Below are 25,583 nucleotides of genomic sequence, written 5' to 3' on the forward strand. Positions count from 1 at the left end.
GCTCTGAGTGGCCAGTGCCAGCAGGATACGTCAGAGGCTCCTTCTGATAGGCTCTTACCTTTCTTGGTAGCCAATCCTCCTTCCTAGGTAGCCAAACCTCCTTTTCTGGCTATTTAGGGTCTCTGCTTTGGGGATCTCACCAGATAACGAATGCAGAGTTCCTCTGCATCTCCCTCTTCACCTTCTGCCAAAGGATCGACTGCTAACTGCTCAGGACGCCTGCAAAACCGCAACAAAGTAGCAAGACGACTACTAGCAACCTTGTATCGCTTCATCCTGCTGGCTTTCTCGACTGTTTCCAGGTGGTGCATGCTCTGGGGGAAGCCTGCCTCCTCTCTGCACCAGGAGCTCTGAAGAAATCTCCTGTGGGTCGACGGAATCTTCCCCCTGCAACCGCAGGCAACAAAAGACTGCATCACCGGTCCTCTGGGTCCCCTCTCAGCATGACTAGCGTGGTCCCTGGAACTCAGCAACTCTGCCCAAGTGACTCCCACAGTCCTGTGACTCTTCAGTCCAAGTTTGGTGGAGGTAAGTCCTTGCCTCCCCACGCTAGACTGCATTGCTGGGTACTGCGTGATTTGCAGCTGCTCCGGCTCCTGTGCACTCTTCAAGGATTTCCTTTGTGCACAGCCAAGCCTGGGTCCACGACACTCTAACCTGCAGTGCACAACCTTCTGAGTTGTCCTCCGGAGTCATGGGACTCCCTTTTGTGACTTCAGGTGGACTCCGGTTCACGTTTCTTCTAAGTGCCTGTTTAGGTACTTCTTCTGGTGCTGCCTGCTTCTGTGAGGGCTCCCTACGTTGCTGGGCACCCCCTCTGTCTCCTCATCCAAGTGGCGACATCCTGGTCCCCCCTGGGCCACAGCAGCACCCAAAAACCCTAACGCGGCCCTTGCAGCTAGTAAGGCTTGTTTGGAGTCTTTCTGCGTGGGAACACGTCTGCAAGCTTCTTCATGACGTGGGACATCCATCCTCCAAAGGGGAAGTTCCTAGTCCTCTTCGTTCTTGCAGAACTCCAAGCTTCTTCCAATAGGTGGCAGCTTCCTTGCACCCTCAGCTGGCATTTCCTGGGCTCCTGCCCACTCTCGACACGGTCGCGACTATTGGACTTGGTCCCCTTGTCTTACAGGTACTCAGGTCCGGAAATCCACTGTTGTTGCATTGCTGGTGTTTGGTATTCCTGCAGAATCCCCCTATCACAACTTCTGTGCTCTCTGGGGGTAGTAGTTGCACTTTAGACCTACCTTTCAGGGTCTTGGGGTGGGCTATTTTTCTAACCCTCACTGTTTTCTTACAGTCCCAGCGACCCTATACAAGCTCACATAGGTTTGGGGTCCATTCGTGGTTTGCATTCCACTTTTGGAGTATATGGTTTGTGTTGCCCCTATGTGCTCCTATTGTAATCTATTGTAACTTTACACTGCTTGCATTACTTTTCTTGCTATTACCTGCATCATTTTGGTTTGTGTACATATATCTTGTGTATATATCTTATCCTCATACTGAGGGTACTCACTGAGATACTTTTGGCATATTGTCATAAAAATAAAGTACCTTTATTTTTAGTACTTCTGTGTATTGTGTTTTCTTATGATATTGTGCATATGACACCAGTGGTATAGTAGGAGCTTTACATGTCTCCTAGTTCAGCCTAAGCTGCTTTGCCATGGCTACCTTCTATCAGCCTAAGCTGCTAGAAACACCTCTTCTACACTAATAAGGGATAACTGGACCTGGCACAAGGTGTAAGTACCTCTGGTACCCACTACAAGCCAGGCCAGCCTCCTACACTGGGTTAGCCTGCAGTTGCTGCTTCTGTCTGAGAGAGGACAAAGATGGGACTTTGTGGTATTTTCCTACAGGCGAAGTGTCTCCAAGGGCTTGTACTGAGCTTGCCCCAGTTTTGAAGTCTCAGGGACATCAAAGACTTCCTCTGCCAGCACCTGGACTATGTGCTGAGACTCCTACCCTGCCAAGTGGTGCCCCCTCCAGGCTCTGGGCCCTTGAAAGGTGAGGCTGGTGGAACCAAGGTGGAAATCCACCCACAGGAGCCGTGCAGGAGAACACTTGACACACCACCTGCAACATGGCTGTAAAAACAAAGCACCACCTGTATCGTGGCTGGAAAATCGACACCCCACTTGCATCACAGCTGGGAAATGGACGCAGCACCTGCATGGCGACTGGCAAAACTGCATAACACCCACTTGCAGCTGCTAAAATCAAGCATCACCCACGCAGCTCAGTCCTTCATCACTGTGCAGCCGGATTTCGCACGCATCGTCGCTGGGCGTCAAAACCATGGTGAACCTGCAAGGAACCGAGGTTGCCCGTCCAGAAATCGATGCATCGATCTCTTGCAGGTGAGAAAAATGACCAGAAAAGGAATGATGCACGGCCTTACTTGCGTGTAAGGAATTGATGCATCGCTGCTTTTTCCGACGCACGCTCGCCATGGGGGTGAGCAGGGGTTATCTTAAGTGTATTTCTCTATTGCCCTGATTAGAGTGAGGGTCTCTGCTTGGACAGAGTGCAACCTGACTGCCAAGGAGGCGCCATTACTAACATTGTTGCATCAAAGATTTCTAAGGTTAACTGCGTACCCTCATCTAAAAAGTAATGAAAAGCAACATCTTTATTGACACACCACCATGTTTTAAAGCAAAATGGGAAATACTTTTCTCATCTGACTATTCACACATCACCTTTCTTGATGCCAAAGGTAGACATGGCTCAGCAGTATGGGGCTTGTTTGTGCATACTTCATTTTACATTTGCAGTTTGTCCAATTAAAGGTATCAATAGGAATTACGGGTATTTTATTTGTACATTTTCACTTAATAACTTGCATTCTCAAAATGTCAGAGAAAACATTTTAACACTGCAGGAACATAAGGCACCTTGAATATTAGTGGGGGCCTAGCAAGATGTGTGAATTAATCACACAAGAAAGACTCTAACACAGTCACTTAAGTACAATTGAAACCACCTCTCACCAGACCCCTGACTTATGGGGGTTGCTCTGGCATCGAATGGTTTGGCATTGGGTGGTGCTGGTGGAGGTTATGATCAGCTCAGGCACCAGCCTCCTAAAAAAATGTAGGCCCTTGCAAATAAATGATAACTTCACTTAAACATATGTTAAGAGAGAAAAATAAACTGTTTGAGAACAAAAATGTTATTTTTTTCACAAGTAATTGTTGATAAGTTTAATTTAGGGACACTAAGGCACACGATAAAAACATCAAGAAGCACTCAAGATTTTGTATAGTCCTTGGTCATTTTATCCAGATACAATTAATTTAATTTCCAACTGTTCGTGATGTTGTGATAACCTATTAATTCGTGTACAGTCTATCAAATAAATTCCAATCACAATTTGTTGTAAAAATAATCTGATTTTATTCTTCAAATTTCTTATTTTCTTGTTACAATCGATGTGTCTGCCCAGCTAATGAGTTCTGTCACTTGAAAATGACTTCATCGGGGCTGCAAAGAAACACACACACAAAAAAATCCAATTAAAAACATCCAAATCTCAAGTATACAGATCAGATATGTACAACATTCGCAATAGTGGATATCAAAGGTCCTAAAGGCAATCAGGATAATACATATTTGCATCAACATCACTGCTGTACAGTTTCAGTGTATACCATGCGCCGTATGTAATCACAAACATTTAGTTAAATGTTGTTGAACCAACATATATTATCTCCATACATGCCAACATTTTAGAAGACTAAAGTGGGAGATTTAAAAAAAAATTATCGGGAGAATATATTTCCCCTATTGACTTCTATTGTACAAGAGGCAATTTCAGGCGGGAGGCAGCAAAAAATAAAGCCATTTTTGGCTTTGAAAATCGGGAGTCTCCCGCTCGAATCGGGTCTATTGGCATGTATGTTACCTCTGTGTCTGTTGATTCATTCACAAGCTTTGTAGAAACTCAAATAAACATGATTCATATCCGATCAGCATCACTCACAACCAAACTTATAAGTTCATAATCATTTCCCATGTCTTAAAATTCCCCCTACATGCTGGAAGCGGCTGGAGAAGATGGACGGAAGAGAGCCGAGAGAAGACACGCGGGATAGCAGACGTTTTGAACGTCTCTTGTTTGGGACGAGATGGAGAGTTAAGAATGCAGCTAAGTGCAACGAGATTTAGTTCTGCGCGCTCTCGGAGGAAGAGAAACAGAAAGTGCTTTGTAAGAAGTCGAGGCGGAGCTGTGACGGCTCGGCAGCGGTTAAGCTGGCACGCGGCAGTCTGCGCTTAATTTGTACATATTAAAAGGTGAAGGGGCGCACAGAAGTTCTTATTAGCCCAGCACTGTCGAATGCCAGAACTGCGAATGCAAAGACAATCTAGTCATGATTCTACCCCTTGATTCTTCCAATACCCTTCCCTGTCCGTCCACCTCACTCAGGGTATTTATCACTGCTTCCTCTTTCTTTCCTAATATATCTTTCTATTTCTGCCCTGCTGTTTCCTGCTCCGGGCCCAAGTCTGATGATGGTAATACGTACGTGTCCCCAACAATCACGCCACTGGAGACCATAGCACAAATTAAGCACTCGGGGCCATTTGAAAGCCTATTAGTCGCCGTTTTTCTCTTTCTAAGTTTTTGACTCTGCTCCAGCTCTTTAGCGCCATCTGCCGCCCCCGGCCCGTAAGTGCCGGACAAAGATAAACAGAGGATCGCGTGCGAACAGCCTGCGGTTGTCATTCACTCTGGAATCCGTCACCTGAATTACAAGGAAGTGAGAGCGACTCATCGAATAGTGAAAAAAGCAACCCCAGCAGTGAGATGAGAATCAGTGCGCTGTGCAGCTGGGCAATGACAACTGCAACATACAAACTGTCCCGTTCCGGGCTGCCCAGGGAAGAGAAGAGGAAGGCTGTGCAGAGGGAGCAGCAGGCAGCATTAGAACACCCTTAGACAAACCCCTTCCTGCGCTCGAGGGCAGGAGACCCTTTTCAGGATTTCAAGTTCATTCATTGTATTTTTCTTTTTTCGTTCTTTTTGTGGGAGCGTTTTTTCATCTTCTGGCGGATATTTTGGCCTCCCAGGTTATTTGCCTTCACTTTGGGTAAGTTTCTTCAAGTACCCTTTGTGTAACTCAAGCGCGAAGACAAGTGTCACTCAAGCCAAATTCACACTTTGAACTTAAAATAGAGTAAATGATGGGGAATTGCTGTTGTTTCACCCACCTAATGTTGCACACTCCTTTGCATGTCGCCTTTAATGCTAGACTTGTCACTCAAGCCAAATTAACACTTTGAACCTCAAAGTGAGTAAATTATGTGGAATTGCTGATGTTGTAATTGCTGATGTTGCACTCGCCGAATGTTGTACACGTCTATGCATGTCGCCCCTTCATGCCAAGTTTAACATTAATTGCTACATTTATATCCCTTCATTTCTCAAAGCACAGTAGTATCCCAGTCACTTTTGTGCATGTGTATTTTTGTGTTAGAAGCATCTTTCAATGCACAAATTGCAGTGGTATAAAAACCAGTGTTTATCAGAGAACTGCGAACCAGGGAAAATATTCATGGTTTTGTGTGAAACATAGATTCTGTCATCCTAATGACATCCCAAACTACTCCGCAGAGCTTTACAGTTGTCTGCGCTACTAGGAGTAAGCGGCATGGAGGACCGAAATAAGTGGTACCATTTTCTGAATTATGCAGCAAAAACCCACATTGTGCACACATGTTCTTGTAATATTATATGATGCTGTTTTAGCTAGAAACAACACGTTTGTGAAATCTGCAAATTATGCCAGTTATGTGGTGACGTATGTGGCAAATGTAGTAAATCGATTATTGTGCAATAATCACTGCAGCCACAGAATCACATAAATCCACTGGCCCTTCTCTCCCCATTGTCCATTGTTTTATTAACAATTGTATTTATGAACTGTAAACAAAACGTAAACATTCTAATTCAGGTCAGTGCCCATTGTTACTTAGGCTTTAAAGAACACAGTGATTTAAAGTGTGTACTCCATAATAAACCTGTAATATTAAACATACATAAATGCCAATGCGTAATGTGGTCCTATAGTGTAATCTTGGTGTTTTGGTAATGCTCATCAGCTACTCTTCCTTGTATATGTCCTCTCTCTCTCTGTCAACCTCCCTCTCCCAAACTCAATCAATACAGAGTTAGGAAGAATAATGGTAACCGTGTAATATAGTCTAATATTGCTGTAGAGGGCTCTGGTAATCTCATAATCAACGAGGCCGAAGCAACGAGTATAGTTATTTATACATTACTTGCTTATGATTTCTTTTAAAGGAGTTGAAGTCACACTTCTAAAACACTGTATATAAAATACAGTTTGACATGCAATACAGAGATGCCATAAAGCATAAAACACAAGTGTGATAAGTTCTTCTTTTTCAAATGTTACACTTGATATTTTGTTCTTAAAATGTTCTTGTTCGCTTTTCTATTTTATTTTCAATTTAGGGAATCATTCTCATTTTCCATGCACAACCAACATCTGTTAATCTCTAGGCTTTGTAAGGCAGGTGGCTGTGCCTCGTGAACAGTGTGGCCAACCTGGTAGGCCCTGCTATAGACAAAATGTGTATATAGGTAATATATTACTCTACAAACAACTATTTCAAATCCCATAAGAAATGTGGTGATGTCGACCCTGTTAATTATTTCATGTAAATCACAAGAGTCAATCACTAATGTGAAATGCCGAGTTCAAGTGAGGGGAAGCTTAAAATGATTTCTTTTCTATAGGCAGTATACAAACAAATAAGTGTTAGCCTTAGGCTCCATGAGCCATTAACAGAGTACTTTCTGTGGCTAGTTAATTGTATTTCTCGTGCCATAGGTGTTTTGGTGCCAAATACGCAGATAAGCACCTGGGGTCCACAAAAGTTGGGCTTTGTGTAGTACTCTACCAGCCTCTGCCTTATGGTGTATGATTAAGGTTGTTATCAGTCAAGTGCTGGTTCTTATTTAAAAAAAGAAATCATTTTAGTCCACGGACGGGTATTTCACAAAATGAAACTTAAGCTAATAAAGTGTAGTCATCTTCTGGCCCTAATGTTGTAACCTCGCAAGCTGCACATCAGATGAATAAAATAAAGATGAGGTCGTTGCTTATGTTAAACTGTGTGACTCAGGTGTGGTAGTGCAGTGTTCCCGACTCCCTTCCCCCATGCCCAGGTCTGACGGGCGGCAATGTCTGACATGCACCTGTTGCCTCTGCTTTCTAGGTTTCCACACAATGATCCCTCCGGGAGAGTGCATGTACGCCGGCCGGAAGCGACGGAAGCCGGTGCAGAAACAGTTAAGTCCCAGCCACCATTTGTTTCTGGTTTCTCTTGAGTGCAGAGGGAAGGTTGGTGGGAACGGGCTAGGCCGCGCGACCCGCAGAAAGATGGACGCATTTATACATTTAAGAGCGTTTTTTTTTAACTTTTCCATGCCTCCTCCTACCCAATGATCTGCAGAGCGAAAGCAGGTGGCACGTAGCGCTGAGGGGAGCGCCTCAGCCTGACGTTACTGAAAGGCGCGGCCTGCAGGGCTGCACTCTAACAAGAATGGCTTCCATATGCCAGCTCTGCTGTGCCAAATACATGTTTTCAATATAGCGATCCTGTCATCGGCATGCCGGGATCTTTTAATCTTCTATTTGAAAACACTCCAGCTCTGGGAGTTTCCTTTTAGTCTAAACTATAAAGTGTAAAGTATAAAGTTTTTCATGCAACTTCAAGTAGGGCGCGTGTAGCACGCAACCAACATGACGTAGCACAGTTTAACATAACACATTACAGGGTAGCATGCTTCAACACAATACAGCACAAAGCAACGCAACACGGCATAGCATACTATGAGACAACATTGCATAGCTCGATAGAGTGTAACACAGCAGAGCACAGCACCGAATCTCATAACATAACAGCAGTATCTAACAGAATACAGCACTACATACCACGACACGACACGCAACAGCACACCACTAAACAACCCAGGACAGTGCGCCATACTATATTGGTCCATGCCGTAGCATATGATACCACAACTAACTTACTATCACAAGACAGCAACGGACAACTCAACTTAGCATAAGATAACATGATTGACACGATACAATACAACATGGTGTAATGCAACACAACATGACATTATATAACATCACACAAAACAAGAATACACAACACAAGAATTCATTGCACCATAACGTGGCACGCCTTAGCTTATCAGAAAATAACACAATACACTGTAGTTCAGTATTACACACAAAACATAAGACAGCACAATACCGCACGATACACCTTAAAATGATATAGCACAACACAAGGCCACACACCACATCACGACAAAGCATAACATAAGACAGCATAACAAAATACGGCACAGCATAACAAGATAATAAAACATAACACAACACAGCACACAGCAACGTCATAACGTGACACATCACAGACAAATCAACACAGCAAAACTCACCCTATCATAGCATGCCAAACCATGCCATACCATACAATGTTATACCCTGGATTACCACAGCTAACTTAACAATACAGTGCATAACACAACATAACGCAGTGCAACATAACATATCATGTGATGCCGCAGCGTACACACCACAGCATATACTATTTGTGTCAGAAGCAGAGCTACGCTATTGTGACGTGTACACGTACGTTCCATTTTGTTAACAGGTTAACTTATAAATAATATCAAACTCCTGTGGGCTTTGGGCATCTTGGAATGGTTGGAAAGAGTGTGGACGTCAGGTGGACACAGCCATCATTAGAGAATAACCTTGTGATGAAAAGCACACACACATATGAAAAACGGTCCAAATACTGATAGGTTGTGTGTCTATTTTCAAAACCTTTTCGCTTCAGAGCCGGATCCTTCTGCTCCAGTAAAAACTGGCATTGATGTTGGAAAACCACCTTTTTGTTTCCTGAAGAAAATACTGTTCTCACCAGTTTGGGACCGCCTGTGGTGCTAGGGAATCACTAGGCTTCAAACAAGAGCAAAGCCAATTTTTAAAACACACTTCTGAATAAGCTCAACAGACACAGTGCTAAATATTTCATGCGATGTCATATTTTTATGTCTGGCTGCAACCAGCTTATCAGGTGTAACTCTTGTTATCAATTGAAGAGTGCAATAAGAAGTGCATAGTCAGAGTGTGCTTTGGGCGAGCCCCTGGCGGGCATAGGTGTTCAGATGTTTTCGGGGTTTGTCATTACTTGACTGGGTTGTCCGCCAAGGCTACATTTTTTAGATGGTTACATGTTGTATTTGTGTTCCTTTTATGTTCTGAATTAAAGATAATACTCAAGTATTCCTTTCATGAGACCAGAAGCCAGTCTGTTCTCATTGATGTATTTACTTTGCCGAAGAAATTACATTTTAATTCCTATTTTATGGCTTTTTTGTTTAGCAAATGATTGCTATTTGGCTGACTAAAAACAGATGGCTATTCACTAATCGTCCTTGTGCTTTCACCTGCTTTACTTGTCCGTCATGAAAACAGTTTGTTGGGTTTTGTTGGCCTTAAAGGTTTTGTGAATACATAGTTGAGACCTCAGCAGACATAGGCATTTTAAAAGATGCAATGGTACTTTGTGAAAAGTGTCTACTATGCAATATTTTGCTGTATATGCTCTTTAAATTCAATATTTTTTTATATAACTTTGGCCCTGATTTATCAAGATTATGCATCGGGGTTCAGGCGCTTTTGTGACGCAGCCCTGTCACTAAATCCATTTTGGCATTTACTAAGCCATTCAATCGATGCATCGTTTAGTAAATAAAAAGTAACACAGCTTACTTTGTGCCGGTTAGGCATCACATGGGTAGAGCATGGGCACAACTGGCATCCACTTGTTTATTTTGATGTGTTCCCAGATTTACAAAGACTTGTAAACCTTGATATGCGCCAGAATGAAGCACCTATCCCACAGAGGTGTAACAAAGAGAAATATCTTCTTTTTCCTCGATATTTCCTCTTTCCATGTATGCTGTATTCCTAAGCATACATGGAAAGAGGAATATGCTGTGGAGGATTGTTTCTGTGCGGGAAGACATCCTTTCCTATACAAAAACAATCCTGACTGAAACCCCAGCACCCTTGCACTGTGGTGCAAAGGTGCCTGCGTTAACTTTAGGCAGCCAGAAGTGTGGCAGCGCAGACAGAGCTGAACAGCACCATATCTTGGGAAATATGGTGCTGTTTGGCTTTCACTCGTCCACACAACGCAGGGGAGCGAGTTGCCTTGCTGCAGCTTTGCTTGAACCATTAGTAAATATGACTCTTCATCTTCTGAGTCATTTTGTAACACTCATCGTTAAGGGTACAGCTTAAACCTGCTAATGAAGTCTGTCCAGCAAAGGGTTGCTACTTCTTACTACGATATAATTGTAGCCAAAGATGTCACTTCATTATGCTTTCTAATACGGCCGCGTGCAAACCACACAAAGTCGCCCATAGTTCAGTGCCAAGGTGTATTCTCTTGGTGCGCCCTCCAGGCCACAGAGCAGGTACTCGAGCTTGAAATCACCATGGAGAGGCCCAAGCCTCAGTGCACACGCTAGATTATTGTGCTTGCTGGGCATGTTTCACATACAGTCAGGTCTCTCAGAGCAGGGCTTGCATACCTGCTCATCATGCAGGGAACATTCTCTTCCCAACTTTAATCAGCTAAGGCGAAGTGGTGTTCAGATCCACATTGAGCTTGTGCAATTAGCTGTGTAAGGGAAACAAAACATTTCATAGGTGCATCATCACAGGTAGTGGGAACAAATATAATTCCTCTTTATAATCCAAATGCATCATGCCTAGCATCTAGCTTTTTTTGGTTCTGAGGGAATGACCATTCAGGACATCGCTTCTGTCTGTTGAGCTAACATCAAAACCATCTTTTTGAAATGCTTAAAGATTATGGGTATCTTTCACGAATTGTAAAAGTGACAATGAGTGGACACTCTCCAAACATATGCTTGCTTTTCGGTAACAAATGCAGATATCGATTCCCAATGCTTTTCAATATTTGGTCAACTCAGGTCACATGGATACATTCTGCCTCAAGCAGTCTACAGCAAATGTATATTGCCTCTAACGTTGGCTTAGATTTCCCCACCTCATCGGTGTATAGTAAGCCTACTGAAAAGAAATTAAACAAAGCAGCCTGTCTTTTATTATAAGAGACAATTTTGGTCTGCAGACAAAATACAGTCATTGCTCCTCTGAATTTTCAGCAGCAAACTCAGATTCATGTCCCCTCAAGCTCTTGGAACATCACATAGTCCAGCACACATAGCAGCAGTTATATAAATGGCACCACAAGACCTGTGACTTGTTCTTGTACATCCTTAGACAATACTGTGTGCTTAATTGAAGTGGGCAGGAAGGGGTAGAGTAGTCAACTCACCTAGTGCTGTCAATGTATTATGTACTGTGTAATATAGGAGCAATGGCAATACCAGTTTCTGGAATGTGTCAATTATTGGAAGTGAACCTTTCAAGAATGTCATTCATATAGTCATCCCTTAAGGCCTCCTTGGGATTTGTAGACTTTGATGTGACAAAATTCCTCTTGTCCCTTAAACTTTCGATTTATTTACTTTCCTTGTGTGATCTGACATTAAAAAAAGGGGGCACGATAGACAGTAGCACTGGAGGCTTCACATGTGGGTTTATTTTCTATTTATGTGAATTTACTTGTACAACTTCTGAAGCAGATATTGCTCATGAAAAGAACAGGGTCTTAGCCACCTTTGAGATGCCCTTATCCTCCTCAATCCTAGACAGGAGGAGGGAGCTGTCAAGGATGTGAAAGGCTTCTCAAAGGGCAAATAGGATCACCATGGCTGCAGAACTTTCACCTGAAATGTCTGGAGCAGAGGGCGGGTCATCCACTATTGACATTGCTGCCCACTGAGTTCGTCTGAAGACATATTGGCAATTGCCAAGGATATCGTTCATTTCAAAATATGCCTTTAATTGAACTGTGTCCTCGTTCACTAAAGTTTCCTCTGAAAGAGAACATTGGGAATTGGGTGGTAGCTCTCTCTAGAAGCGGTGACACACACTTGCTTGAGGGCATCTGGAATGCCCCTGGTATTGGATGAGCTCTGAATGCATTGCTTGATAAATAGTTGATGTTCAAGATCTTACTAATAAAGAATGAAAGTGTACGGGTCTCCTGCGCATTGAGTGAAATTCAGTGATATAACAGTGGGCCAAATGGTTGTTACCTGTTCCCGAATAGAATGATTACTCATAAGTTTGGGGCTAAGTCTGGCTTTAGGATCTTGTAGATCAGAAAGGGAAGGGATATGTTTATGCAGTGGCCACTGGCACCAGCAGCAGTTAGGAGTCCAGACAGAGGTGCCATGTATAGCATATACTGAATGTTATCAGAGATAGCACTGACCTCTGGGGTCACTGCTAGTGCTAAAAGACTTCACTGTGAAGCTGCCCTCTTTGAACTGGTGGGGTGGGACTTGCTAGGTATAATTATGACCACATCAGTCTGGTAAACAAATACCATCACTCCTACCCCAGTTGGTGGAGTAAAACATTGTGAGTTCCTGATTGCAGCTGATAGGGCCCAGTACCTTCTTTACTGGTGGAAGTTGTCTCAGTAGTGGCTGGGTGAAAGTCAGAGCCCTCTAAAATAGGTATGCGTTCAGATCGGTATTGAAGGACAGCATGTTGGGGGCAGGTTAAGAACCTTCCAGTGTTTGGTCCAGTGCGTAGGCCCTGACTACGAATGTGCAAGTTTTTGGTGTGGGGATACCAGGGTGCCAGAATCTCTGATTCTGAGCTGCATCCCAGCACAAATATACACTGATAACCAATTGCCCCTGAATGAATAATAACCATGATAACAGAAGTACTAGCTCCGTATGGTTATCCCCATTTTTGAGGAGAAAACTGCTGACTTTTTCCACTTCCACTTAGAATGTGGAATATGCGGGCTGGAGAGCAATAGGGGGCTGATGGGGTTGGGTGTGGCAGGGCACACTTGTGCTTGTCCATGGGGGGCGCTGTCTCTTCCAGTGCTACTGCAGGGGTCGGTGCGTGACTCTGCCTGCAGCTCCTGTTGCTTCTAACAAGGAATTAGTGTCTCAGAGCATGGCATTATCATGTCCAGAGAATGTGAGCTAGCTATTTCGGTACACAAGGATACTCAGAATTGGGGGGTGGAAGAAATCCCCCTGAAATGATTACTTCGGGTAATATTCCACCACTCATAATCAGGGCCCTAGAGGGTTATTTCCCTCTGTTTCCTGTATTCAAGTTTGAATGATGTTTATTAGAACTGCATGATCATAGAGCACATCTGACGCTTTGTCCACAGGGTTGGAATGATCCTCCTTACCATTATAAGCTGAGGGTTAGTGATATTTTCTAAGGTAGTTATTTGGTGTGTTAAAGCAGTCTTGTTCTAACAAGGCCCTATGATTTATTACGTTGTGCATGAAGACTGTGGTTGCACCTTATCTCATAAGGCCACCGAAAGGTCTCTGCTGTGTTGCCACTAACAGTGTTTGGGCACTGCTGGGGCACAGAGAGAGAATGTCCTCATCCAGCACTGGGTATGTGTGAATGTATGTGTCATGTGATATTTCAGTGTGATGGTGGCATGACCCTAGTTTGTTGTGTGCAGGGATTTAGGGGCATCACTGCTAAGACCAGCCCTGTGTGTCTAGCAGTGATGAATGGTGTGGGGGTTGTCAATAGAAGAGGCTTCAGTTCCTCTTTGTGTACTTTGCGAGGCAGCAGAGGTATGTGGTTATACAAATATTGCTCTGAGACACTCTTGTCATTCTTTTTCATTTATAGTTTGGTGAGGGAAAGGGATTAGGGCTATTCCCGAAGGCGAGAGCTTCTGCAGGGAAGCACTTTTAAGTCACCGGTGGGACCGAAAGTCTTATGAGACTTTCTAAACAAAGCTGATTTCGTTTCAGATGCTGAAAGAAGAAGTGTTTGAGGTAATGGCCGTAGTGGGGTCATCAATGTATCATCTATTTTCAGTTCAACTCTACAGTTCGGAGAGAAAGTATCCTAACTCTGTCTTGAATTGAAATCTGAAAATAATATGGTAGGATATAGCCCCACATTGACATTGAGTACCTGGGTGGAGAACCCCCAGACCAATGACATTTTTGGCAATGGCATACTATTGTTTTAAATTGATACTTATTTCGTTTTTATGTATTGCATAAAAGCATGACAGTTATTGCAACATGCCCCATGGTTATCACTGTTTTACCATCACACTTTAGTAGCAGTTTAACAACAGTACATGTAAACTAGAATCTTGTTGCGGAAACATAATTCAGTAGCAATAGATCACCAAATGACAATATACATAACCATAGTAATTGCCACGACTATTAAACTAAAGAGCCACTAATTAATGTGCTGCTCAACATGTGCATATGTGAATTAATGGCGTCTTCCTCCAGCACTTGTTTCCCGATTGATAGTGTAAAGGATTTACTTTTATTCACTAAGGCTAATATTTTTGTGGTTTCCATATTAATGTCTAGATAAACCTCCTTACAATAATCACTGAATGCTCTTAATCTCCTTTGAAGTCCTACTTGTGCCACGTCCAGGACAGCCACATCATCGGCCTACAGTAAACATGGAACATGAAGCCCTCCATTTTAAGTGACAAGGAATGTGTATTCTGTATTATCGCTGGAAAGTCTGCTAGATATAGTGCGAAAAGAGAAGGTGACAAGACACATCCTTGACAAAGCCCATTCTCAGTTGGTATTTTATGTGACAGGGACCCTAACCTATCGGATCCTACTCTAGCTCAGTTCCATCTATGTAGCTCTCTTAGAATCAAAAAGAGACCTCTTGTATTTTCATATCGTCCAACTTGCATAGAAGGATCTCACTATTTCAGAGGTCAAAGGCTGAGCTGAAACCCACAAAAACAGCAATATAAATTGCCCCTCGATTCCATGGATTTCTGGGTAATTGCCCAGCGACCTAAGCAGTGGTCAACTGTCCCATAACCTTCTTTGAACCCTCCCTAGTCAATAGGGATTAGGTTATTCGTATCAATCCAGCCTTTCATGTAGTGCAGAATTGCTTTGGCATACATTTTAGTCCCTATGTCGATCAGGCTTTGGAAAGGATATTTTGGGTCAGTGGGGTCGTTTTTCTTAAATATTGGTTTAATGATCGCCCCTTTTCAACTATTTGGGAATTTACCTGTAATTATAAATATTTCAAATGCTGGAGCGAGTATTTAATTGACCAATCAGTATTACTTTTAATTATTATTGCTGGCAAATCATCAGGGCCAGCAGCTCTTTTCAGGTTGATTTCCTCAGAGGCCAGTGGTCGGTCTCCCCTACCTTAATCACCTGAAATCTTCAAAAATAAAAAAAAAATCCGGGATTGCAGGACTGTGTAAAGATGTGCAGCCATATTTATCATTATTTAATACAATGCAGCAAGACACCTTCCTGCCCTGTGCTGCCTGAAAGGGAGAGGGCAAGAATGCACCATATCTATCAAGATATGCGCTGGCACACAAACTGCTGCCTAGCACCAACTCAGGAACCCTTGTACCATGGTGCATGGCTGTCTGCCTTACACATAAACGATCCTTTTGAGGCCTTTTCATCTGAAAGAGATAAAAACAAGGAGCAATAAATACATTTCTCCTCGTTACACCTCTGCTGTGAAGGCGTAGCCCAAGTCTGCCAGTAATGGTAAATCAGTAGTTCTTCAGAATCCATGGGCGGCTGCATGCGAAAACCCACTTTCCACACATTGAATGCCTCCCTAGGACAGAGTAAAGCAAGGCAGCGACTTGCCCTACCTTGCATTACTCCAGATTTACCAAGCCACGTTGCCCTGCGTAGCTTGGTAAATCTCATCATAGGTTTTGTGTCGCCCTACGCCCCCTTACATGCTGCAAGGGCAACGCAAAACCCTTGACAAATATGCCCTGTAGTCTATTAAGCCGTTTTGGTGTCCCTGTGGAAACGGTTGCCCAGCAAGGGAGTCCATTGCAAAGTGACAAGTGAGACAAATGATCCACATTTTCGTAAGCACTTCTGCATCCGCTGGCCCAACTGTGTTTAAACACACTTCAGAAATGCAGCTTTTGGAATGGAGTATGCCTTCAACATATTCCCTAGTGCAAGATCTTCTAAGGTTGGATTGAAGCTGGGGTTAATGTCACCCATTACTATTATTAACGTATTTACATACATATTACAAATAGTGCTTAAATCAACTTTAAAAAGTTGCATATGGTTCATATTAAATTGCTGATCTCCTGCTAATATATAGGCATTAATCACTATCATGGTTTTAAGTCCAGCAGAGTTCTTATACAAATTATTATAACATGCTTGCAGCCATTCACTTTCTGTTTTTAATCAATTCAACTCTAGCTAGATTAATAATAGGAATTTGGTATAATGTTGTATGAAGAGGTCAGTCTATAATTTGACACATATGCAATTTACGAAATTGATTATATTCTAAAATACAAGGCCTACAGAGTTAGTTTTTTCCTTGTGTCAGTGACAGGATAGTCATGAAACACCTTAGCAATTACTTAAGCATTTTTTAAACTTGGGCTAAGAAAGACAGGAACATTTACATAATGATTTGAGAATTGCACTTTGTACAGAATGTAAAGGGATGTTAGCACCTTGAATAGAACATTGGTAGTTGTCCAGCCAATCAGAATGTTCCCTCTGGACTATAGCTTCTGTCAGAGACCCACAAGGGAAGTATTCTGGGCTGCCAGCTCCCAGTGTCCCTCAGGTGTTCTCTCGGCGCGCTGCAGGGCCTACCTCTCACCTGAAAGATAGATTTAAAAATGGTTATAGTCTCTCATGCGTTCTCCTGCCTCTTCTAAGGCAGTTAGTTAAGATGTACCTATGTGGGCTTCTGCCTGATTTTGCTGAGAAAGAAGCACAATCAGCCAAAGAAAGGAAGGTAAACAATTTATAAACTTATTTTTGTTACCCTTTTCCATATTCTTTGGCTGATTGGGCTTTCTTCTCAGCAAGGGGAGGAGCATTGTTTCAAACACCAGCTTCAGAAGAGACTGAGGCCCTTATTTATACTTTTTTTTAGCGCCGCATTTGCATAATTTTTTTATGCAAAAGCGGCACAAACTTGCAAAATACAATTGTAGTTTGTAAGTTTGCGCCGTCTTTGCATCAAAAAGCGGCATGAATGCGGCGCCAACAAAGTATAAATATGATCCTGAGAGAGCGGTAGAATAGATCTGGGGCTGTTTTTTAAGCTGTCTTTCGGATGAGAGGCGGCCCCTGCTCCCACAGCGCTCCCTGCTGTGAGTGGGGGTGTAGGGAGCAAATAATATCTGTTATTCAGCTCGGACCCATAACTGCGGTTAATTTACATGTTTTGTAGCCCGTAGGTGCGAGCAATAACATTTATATCAAGAATACTAACAGAAGTGTAACAGTGCTTCCAACCATTTATAATTTTGTTGTATGTTTAACCAATTTTATTGACTTTCATCATCATGACATGTACATAGATATCGCATCAGTATCTTTATGTCACTTACAAGGGGGTTGTGCACTTACATATCTTACACTTGTGTTCCGGCAGAAAATTATTAACAGGAGTCACTGGTCCTGTTTTTGTCAATTGAACACTGTAAACTGTAGGTAACAACAGGTTGTGCAGTGATATCATCACATTTTTAGTTTACTCTGAATCCAACTGTTTATTTTTGGTTAAGAGAAATAATACAAAGCATTTCATCACTTGAAAAGATTGTTCTTTTTAATGGGAGTTTTAATTGAAGAGAGATAGAAAGAAAGAAAAGCTTTATATCAGGAAAGGGTAAGTCTATAGATGGCATTATTTGGAGAATCATTCCTAGGCAGAACCTAGTTATGTTGATCCTGACACAATCTCAAATATTAAAGAGGTAGAAAATGAACAAATATAAAAGAAGGGAACTATCTAACAAACACAGGGAAACATACATTGCCAGACACCCCATCACCCTGGAGATATCATTGAAAAACTATAGCTTGAATTCCATTTTAAATACCTCAGAAGTGGAGGGTGGGTGTATAACAGGAGAATAAAATTGTCATTTTTCGGGCAGTTCCTGAGAATGATTTGGATGTGGTTGTTTATGTTTTTTAATCAAGGCGAAGAGAACAATGCCCCATGAGACAGTCATTTTTTGCGAGTTATTTTTGATTGCCAAGGTGCATTGCCTTGTGTTGGTAGAGGGCACTTTGAAAACGCTTACTACATTGTTAGGATGCTATTGGAGGGTAGAACGGACTGTGATGATGTTATCAAAGCATTTCAAGCATGAGACAAGTGCCACTGAGATTTGTAGTACAGCCTTATGGGGAGCTTGATGAAATTTGGTATGCCTGCAAGTGAGGCATTGTCACAGTCAAGTCGCGACATGACTTAAATGTACTACTGTTGTAAGGTCACGTTCTTGCATGAAGGATTTAACACCACCTGGACGGTTAAGTTAATAGTGAGTCTTCTTTTCTGTGGTGTTTATGTGTGGCTTTCACTTTAAAAGTTTGTCTAGTGTGAAGCGCAGAGATTTTGTACGTTCATTGGTGTGAGGTTTAGGTTTCAGTATTTTGTACGAGTTCAGCCCTCATTCGTAACAGGGATGAGATCCAAAGTGTGGAGAAGAGAAATAATTCGGTTTTAAGTGAGCCTAATTTAAGCTGGTGAAAAAAAAACCATGACAGAATTTTTCCTAGCACGAGCATGTCATCTGGTCAAGTAACTTTGAGGTATAATTGTGTACTTGCCAATTTCCGCTGTAACAATAAACGTTCTATTTGCCATAGAGTCCTGAATCGTAAAAAAAATATATGGCAATCGGATATACACATTGCACAAATTTCTAACGTATTGGAATAATCTTTTTACACATTTCTTGTAATATAATCATACATCTTCCATAGATCAATTTTTGTGCACCAAAACACCTTATTTTTTAATCTGCCATGAATCAATTCAAATAAAACAATCCTTATTCCATCAAAAATCAAACTAAATATAAAAAATAATTTCCAGAATAAGTTTGTAAACTTAGTTCAAGATCCAAAATCAGATGATCCAGATGTATTGATGCACGCAGCCAAAGTGATGCAGTCAACACGCAGGAGTAATTTGCCAAGTCAAGTTTATTTCATCCAAACACAAAACAGCCAACACCTGTTTTATGGTGTCACTGTCAGCTGTCTCTATCGGGCTGGATCTTATTTTGTCATACAATGTCCAATTATTAGTATTAAGCTTAAAGTCGCAGCTCATTGGGGGGGGTGAAAAAAAACCCAAAAACATACCTTTCTCGCTGCTGCACCGCTACTCGGTCCTCACAGCTGGCACAGGCTCCCATTCTGCCCTGAGGCCAATCCTAACGCTGCTTTCATGCTGCTGGCAGCATGAAAGCAGTGTTAGGATTGGGCATCACTGCACCCTTGCTTAGTGCTCTGAGGCAGAGTGGGAGCCTCTGCCCGCTGTCTCCAACCCGGCAACACAGTGCTGGGTTGGAGAGAGCCCAGTGCACATGTATGGTTAGCCAGCCCAAGATGACTGGCCAAACATACATGCGCACTGCGGGGAGTGCTCTGCACTCCCCCTCTGTCCCTTTCACCCTCCATGGCCCCACCCCTTTTACAATAAAACAATAATAAACATTGTTTATTATCGTTTCATTGTGAAAGGTTTGCATCTGCTGCTGGTGGAGGTGACGCTCCTCCGCCATAGCAGAGGAGCCTCCACTGACTCCTTAGTGTCACCTCCTCTTATTTTATGTGCTGATATTAAGAAATATGCCCCCTCCCCCAATTTTAATTATTAACAGTCAAAAAACACTCTATTTCCAATGGTTCATTATCCTTCAGTGCTTAAATACATAATTGCCCTTCTTCTACCTGTATCAAATACACTGGTTTATTATATCAGTGGCTCCAGTGAGAAGATAAGGACCTCTATAAGATACTTAAAATTAGATCTTGGGTTGGGAGAGTAAAACATTTGATTTCTGATGCCCAAGATTGCAGGCATGTTGAAGAGGCTTATGGATGAGCTTGTTGTACTTACAGAGCTGTAGTAAGTATGCAAGTTCTCAATGTCACCCTGTTAGTGTTACAAGATCTCTTTGTGTGAGTTTCATTTTTGTTCTAGGAGGTGAAAGATGATGCTGTAAGTTAAGTTCAACTGGACTGTAATCTTATGAACTGAGAGTATTTAACATATTTCAATAAATGTAGCTGCCACTCTTGTGCTCCTTAGATCAGAAGAAATGGCTTTGGTTTCTCTGCAGATGTTGTCTACCTTAACAGTGGTATCATTGAATGATGCCTTATTTTGTATGCAGTAGTATGAAGGACATTGTAACTCTAGGTGCCAGTTTAGTGAGTTGCATTGGGATTGGCAAGGTTGCCGGATACATTTTGGCACTTCTGATAACACCAGCTACTTTAGCATTTTGTTTTCTTCAATTAGTAGGTGTATTCTCTCCTCTTTATTGCAATTTTCCATCAGATCTAGAGGGGAAAGTTAGTAAGGACAGTCTATATCATGAAATAGCCTGATAGTTGGTCGAAATAGTGGAAGCATGCTATGCCATCAATGACTGTAAAGACAGATCAAGGAGAAATTTAATTACAGTTTATATAGAGAAGCAGTGGTTTATGAGGAAAGGATGCGGGCGGTGCTGGTATTTGTTGTGGTATTGGTTAAGAACTAAAACATGATGTAGGGAGACAGAGTCTTGCAATGTTTCATAGACCTCTAAGTGTTTAGATGCATCATGAAGTATAGGTTGAAGGTTTTCAGGTTAGAATTAGTGGCTTGAATCATGGCATTACTGTTTCTATAGCCACTTGTGTCTAGAATGCGATTTCAATAGTGTGGTCTTGTCAGACTGACGGTTTCACAAATAGGGATGAGTAGGGAATTCAATGGGTGGCATTAGATTTGTCATGTTACTGGGAGAATATGAGAAACTTATATATACATGCATGTAAATTCCAACACATGACAAAATGTGAAGTTCATTTACAGGCCAGTAATATAATCCCAATTGCCTCCAGAAACATTTTCAGAAACTTCTGCAATACAAATACTATAGCTTTAAGAAACAAGCAATTAACTATTTATGTTTATGTTTGTTTTATTGAGTTTGGAGTTATACAACCAATAGAAAAACATTTCCCAACTTTCCCACCCTACCCATCCCCCTCCCCCACCCCAAGTGAGAAGAAGCTGATCACATTGTGGACCCCTTAGCGGCAAGATATTTGGCGTTTCAAAACAGTACAGGCGCCACTTTAACGTCTAGATGCATGTCTATTTCATCTCACCTCCAGCATATGCCCTTCAGATCTTCCATTGACCCATCATTTTGTACCTCTATATCCATACCCATTTCCTGCTGTAAGCGAACCTCCGCTTATCCAACACCATTCTGCCTCTTTGTCCTGAGTCAGTGTGAACCAATCTATGGGGGTTATTACAACTTTGGAGGAGGTGTTAATACGTCCCAAAAGTGACGGTAAAGTGACGGATATACCACCAGCCGTATTACGAGTTCCATAGGATATAATGGACTCGTAATACGGCTGGTGGTATATCCGTCACTTTACCGTCACTTTTGGGACGGATTAACACCTCCTCCAAAGTTGTAATAACCCCCTATGTCTCTCCCGACATTCAGCCCACACCCATTTCTCAAATTCCCATAGCCACTGTTTTCGTGTGGGTAATCGAGCTTTCATTCATCGTACAGCGATGCATTTCTTTGCCACTGCTAATCCCAATTCCTGGATTTTTCTGCATTTTTCGTGTTTAGTCCAATTCACCAAGCCCAATAGGCATAGTTGGATTGTTGGATTCAGCATGAGACCTGTCAACTTCTCCAACACTTTTATCACTTCCTCCCAATAATTCCTCACCCCGGGCCATAGCTACCACATGTGTTTGTAATTTCCTATCGATATCTTGCATTTGGGACAGTGTTCTGCCTTCGAATGGTCTATCCTATGCATCCAGTGTGGTGTGACATAATCTCTCTGCACACATTTATAATGTACCAAATTTAACCTCACATCGAGTGTCACCCTCCTACAATTACCTAATATAAACATTCAGTCTTGGTCCTGTATTACATCTCCTGTATCATTCTCCCATTGCAGCTTCAATACATCCATATGTGGTGCTGTCTGTGGTAACAACGATGTATGTAATCATGTAATTAATTTGCCTTCTTCCCCCATATCTGGCAAAGCCTGGTTTAGTACGTGAGTGTCTGACTCCTGAGGGAACCCTGCCCTTGCCTTATGAATCACTGGCACAAAGCCTGCATAGGCCAGAAAGCAGCCCCTCGTCATTTATCATCTGTTACAAAAGGTCACATACCCCATCTGACGAACATCCTTATATAGTTCGCCTATAGTCTGCGGAACCACTACACCCTTGCGGTGCCGCAGGAATAAGGGTGGCATTTGGCCAATCCTCGTGGGTCATGGGATCAACTTTTGGGCATAGATATAATCCTCCCCCTTTCTCTGGGAGGCTTGCCCCCACACATCCGAAGTGCTCCTGACATGTAACAGCAACAACACCCTTTTATTCCAATGAACCAGTGGTAGTGCCAGGGGTTTGTACGGTTTAATCAATCTGGACATAATCATAGTCACTGGGGCAGTATTCCCATCCAGGAACCATGGTACCACATGCTGAGATGCCCAATAATAGATGCGAATATTCAGAGCCTGCACCCCCCCTTCATCCTGGGGCAATCCCAGGACCTCTTACTCAACGCTATGCATCCCATTAGTGATATCGGGAATTTCAGCCACCTATGTACGCTTTTCTCCTGCGAATCAAGCATATGACCCACATTTGACTCATAAACCACCGCCAGATCTGAACTTAAGTATATGTCTAAGTATTTAGTTGGGGTTGTTTGAAGTCTTATTTTAGGTAGATCACTATCTGCCAGCCAGCCACGTGTTATGGGGTACAGTACTGATTTCTCAGCGATGAGTTTGAACCCTGAGTGTATCCCCACAGTTGCAATTGTGTTGTAAACTGCCTGCTAGGTAGTCTCTGGATTCCGTATTGGTCATCAAAATGTCATCTGCATATAGGGGAATAATTTCTCTCTGGTCTCTCACATCACCCCATCTGTTTCATGTTTGGTCTGAAAAAGGTATGACCGTGTTTCAATCACTAATGCAAATATGAGCGTGGAAGGGGGGCACCCCTTCCGGGTCCCCTTCTCTACCTGCCAACTATCTGAGACCCTGTTGCCTACTTATACCCTTGCTCTGCACCCACTTAAAATAATTTGCTTCAGATTATATTGTTGTAGTGTTTGGTCCATGAACCCCCAGTCCACCGGATCAAAGTCTTTGTGAGCATCCAGACTTGCTTGTGCGCAAGGCTCTCTCTCCTTCTCTATCTGTTCCATCATTAAAAATGCTTTCCTAATGTTGGTGGTAGTAGTGCAACACCCCACAAATCCTGCCTGGTCCGGGTGTATGATGTCCTCTGCTACTTTAGCCAAGCGATGGGCCAATAACTTCCCCAGGATCTTAGCATCTGTGTTGATCAGCAATAATGGGTGATATGATTCACAGCCTACATGCCTACTCGCCTTAGGGAGGACCACTATACAAGCCTCCTTTAGGGATTCTGGCAGCACCCCAGTCTCAAAAGCCTCCTTATACATAGCTAGGAGCGGTACACAGTTTAGATCCACATACTACTAGTAAAACTCCGCCTGTCTCTCTATGTCCCCTATTTGGTTTTCTAGTCATGTCACTGTGTTTGTCAGGGACCTATGGACCTCATAGGTGGTGGGTATGGATTTCCCCCTTACAGTTACCTTAAACGCCTCCCACAATACCCCAGAGGAGGCACTGGACCCCATATTGAGAGAAAAGAGCTCACAGATTGCACCTCTAATTTTTTCCCTGTATGCCTGGTCCCCAAGTGCCCGAGACTGGAAACGCCACTGTGGGATTGATACCACATATGTGCAGTCCTTTAACTCTGCCACCAATGGGGCGTGATCCGATAATATGTGATCTAGATATCTAACCTCTCTAAAATTCCCCACCTGATGGGCTTGGGGTACATCAGGCTCACCATCTTTTCAAAGAAATCTGGGAGCATAAGTGTTTAATAGTACTGTGGACACGCCACCAATATCCCCCACCACTCCAACGTATCAGCCATCAGCTGCTTTTAATTCAATACCTACTCACAAGGGGACACTAGTATCCACCCATAGCAATACTCCACGCACCGAGGAGCTGAAGCTGGAATGCCACATTCTGCCCCCCGTTATGCATGTAATTTCTCGTGTTCCTGTAGTAGCAAGTGCCTCTCCGGATGCATCACTATTTTTGCTCATTGTTTATGTATATAGGACCATATCCGTTGTCGCTTGATAGGATTATGGATCCCTTTTACATTTCGGGATAAGATAATTACCCCATCTACCTGTGTTGTGCCTCCCTCTGTGTCCATTTACTGTTTTAGCCAGTAAATCAGTATGACTCCAAGTGTGTGTGTACCCTCTCCCTGGGTTAAAAACATGAATGTTCCCCTCTCCCGTGTGGCCTACCCCAACCTGGCCATCACAAATGACACATGTAGCATCTGACCTTCCCTCCCTAACATCAAACATCACTTTCCCCGTTACAGCACGTTGTCCCGTAGGCTCCCTTAGAAGGGCCCCCTCAGAGACAGTGTCATCATTGAACATGCACATAGTAAGGAGCAATAACCTACTCAAATTTATAATATGCTCATTCAACTGTAATATACCCCTCTCGGCAGTAATGATCCTTCTTTCTTTGTCTTCCCCCTCCCTCCCTTCATCAGAACCACATTTGCCATGACACAACTAGTAGCTCTCATTGATTCAAATAACACACTTCCTAATCAGCCTGTAAATGTCTTTCTAGAAACTGCATGGATTCTTCAGCTTGTTTGAAAAAATGCCTTTCGCCCTGCAAATCTGTTCCGAGCCATGCTGGCTTAACCGTTTTCTCTCAGTTTCCTCTTCACCTCGTGAATGGTCTGCGTCTCTTTTGGGTCTCCACTCCATAATGCAGGTAGAAGGAAGTAAGGTTCACATTAAATTCAATCTCTCCCTGTTGTCATGCTACCGCCAATATACTCATCTTGTCCTTGTATTTTGGCATACGGGCAATCAGCATGCGAGGTGGCACACCAGGCTTGGGCCTTCCGCCAGGTGTTCTATGTGCTCTGTCCACTTGTAGTCCATCATCAGTGCTCAGCTCTGGCAGCACTGTTGGTATCCATGTTTCCAGAAATTGTTCACCTGGTGCAGACTCCGTACCTTCTGGTACTACCCTCCTGTATACATACATTGTTCTGACATGATCAGTCCTCCAAATCAGCCAATATAGCTTCCTGCTGTTTTAAGCACCTCACCTGTTCTGCCAGTTGACTAGCGTGTGGTCTCAAGATCTCCTCTGTGCCATCAGCTGTAGTACCCAGGTCCTCCACCTGCTCCCTCAT

The 25,583-nt window shown here is 42.9% G+C and overlaps 1 protein-coding gene and 1 long non-coding RNA gene across 3 annotated transcripts in view; one reads left to right on the top strand and one right to left on the bottom strand.

Moving 5' to 3' along the window:
- Nucleotides 1-3,208: 3,208 nt before the first annotated feature.
- LOC138280188 (uncharacterized) overlaps nt 3,209-25,583 on the bottom strand; it is a 381,461-nt gene continuing 359,086 nt past the window's right edge. Inside the window, exon 4 of the long non-coding RNA XR_011200879.1 lies at nt 3,209-3,489. This is a non-coding gene — a long non-coding RNA (uncharacterized lncRNA). The remainder of the gene's footprint in view (nt 3,490-25,583) is intronic.
- Nucleotides 4,729-25,583, top strand: part of AHRR (aryl hydrocarbon receptor repressor) — an 837,654-nt gene continuing 816,799 nt past the window's right edge. For both annotated transcript variants that reach the window (XM_069219459.1, XM_069219460.1), the window contains exons 1-2: nt 4,729-5,096; nt 7,252-7,324. In XM_069219459.1, coding sequence (XP_069075560.1) covers nt 7,263-7,324 — 62 coding nt within the window. In that variant the 5' untranslated portion in view covers nt 4,729-5,096; nt 7,252-7,262. The remainder of the gene's footprint in view (nt 5,097-7,251; nt 7,325-25,583) is intronic.

This window comes from Pleurodeles waltl, chromosome 2_2 (genome assembly GCF_031143425.1).
Source record: "Pleurodeles waltl isolate 20211129_DDA chromosome 2_2, aPleWal1.hap1.20221129, whole genome shotgun sequence".
Lineage (NCBI taxonomy): Eukaryota > Metazoa > Chordata > Amphibia > Caudata > Salamandridae > Pleurodeles > Pleurodeles waltl.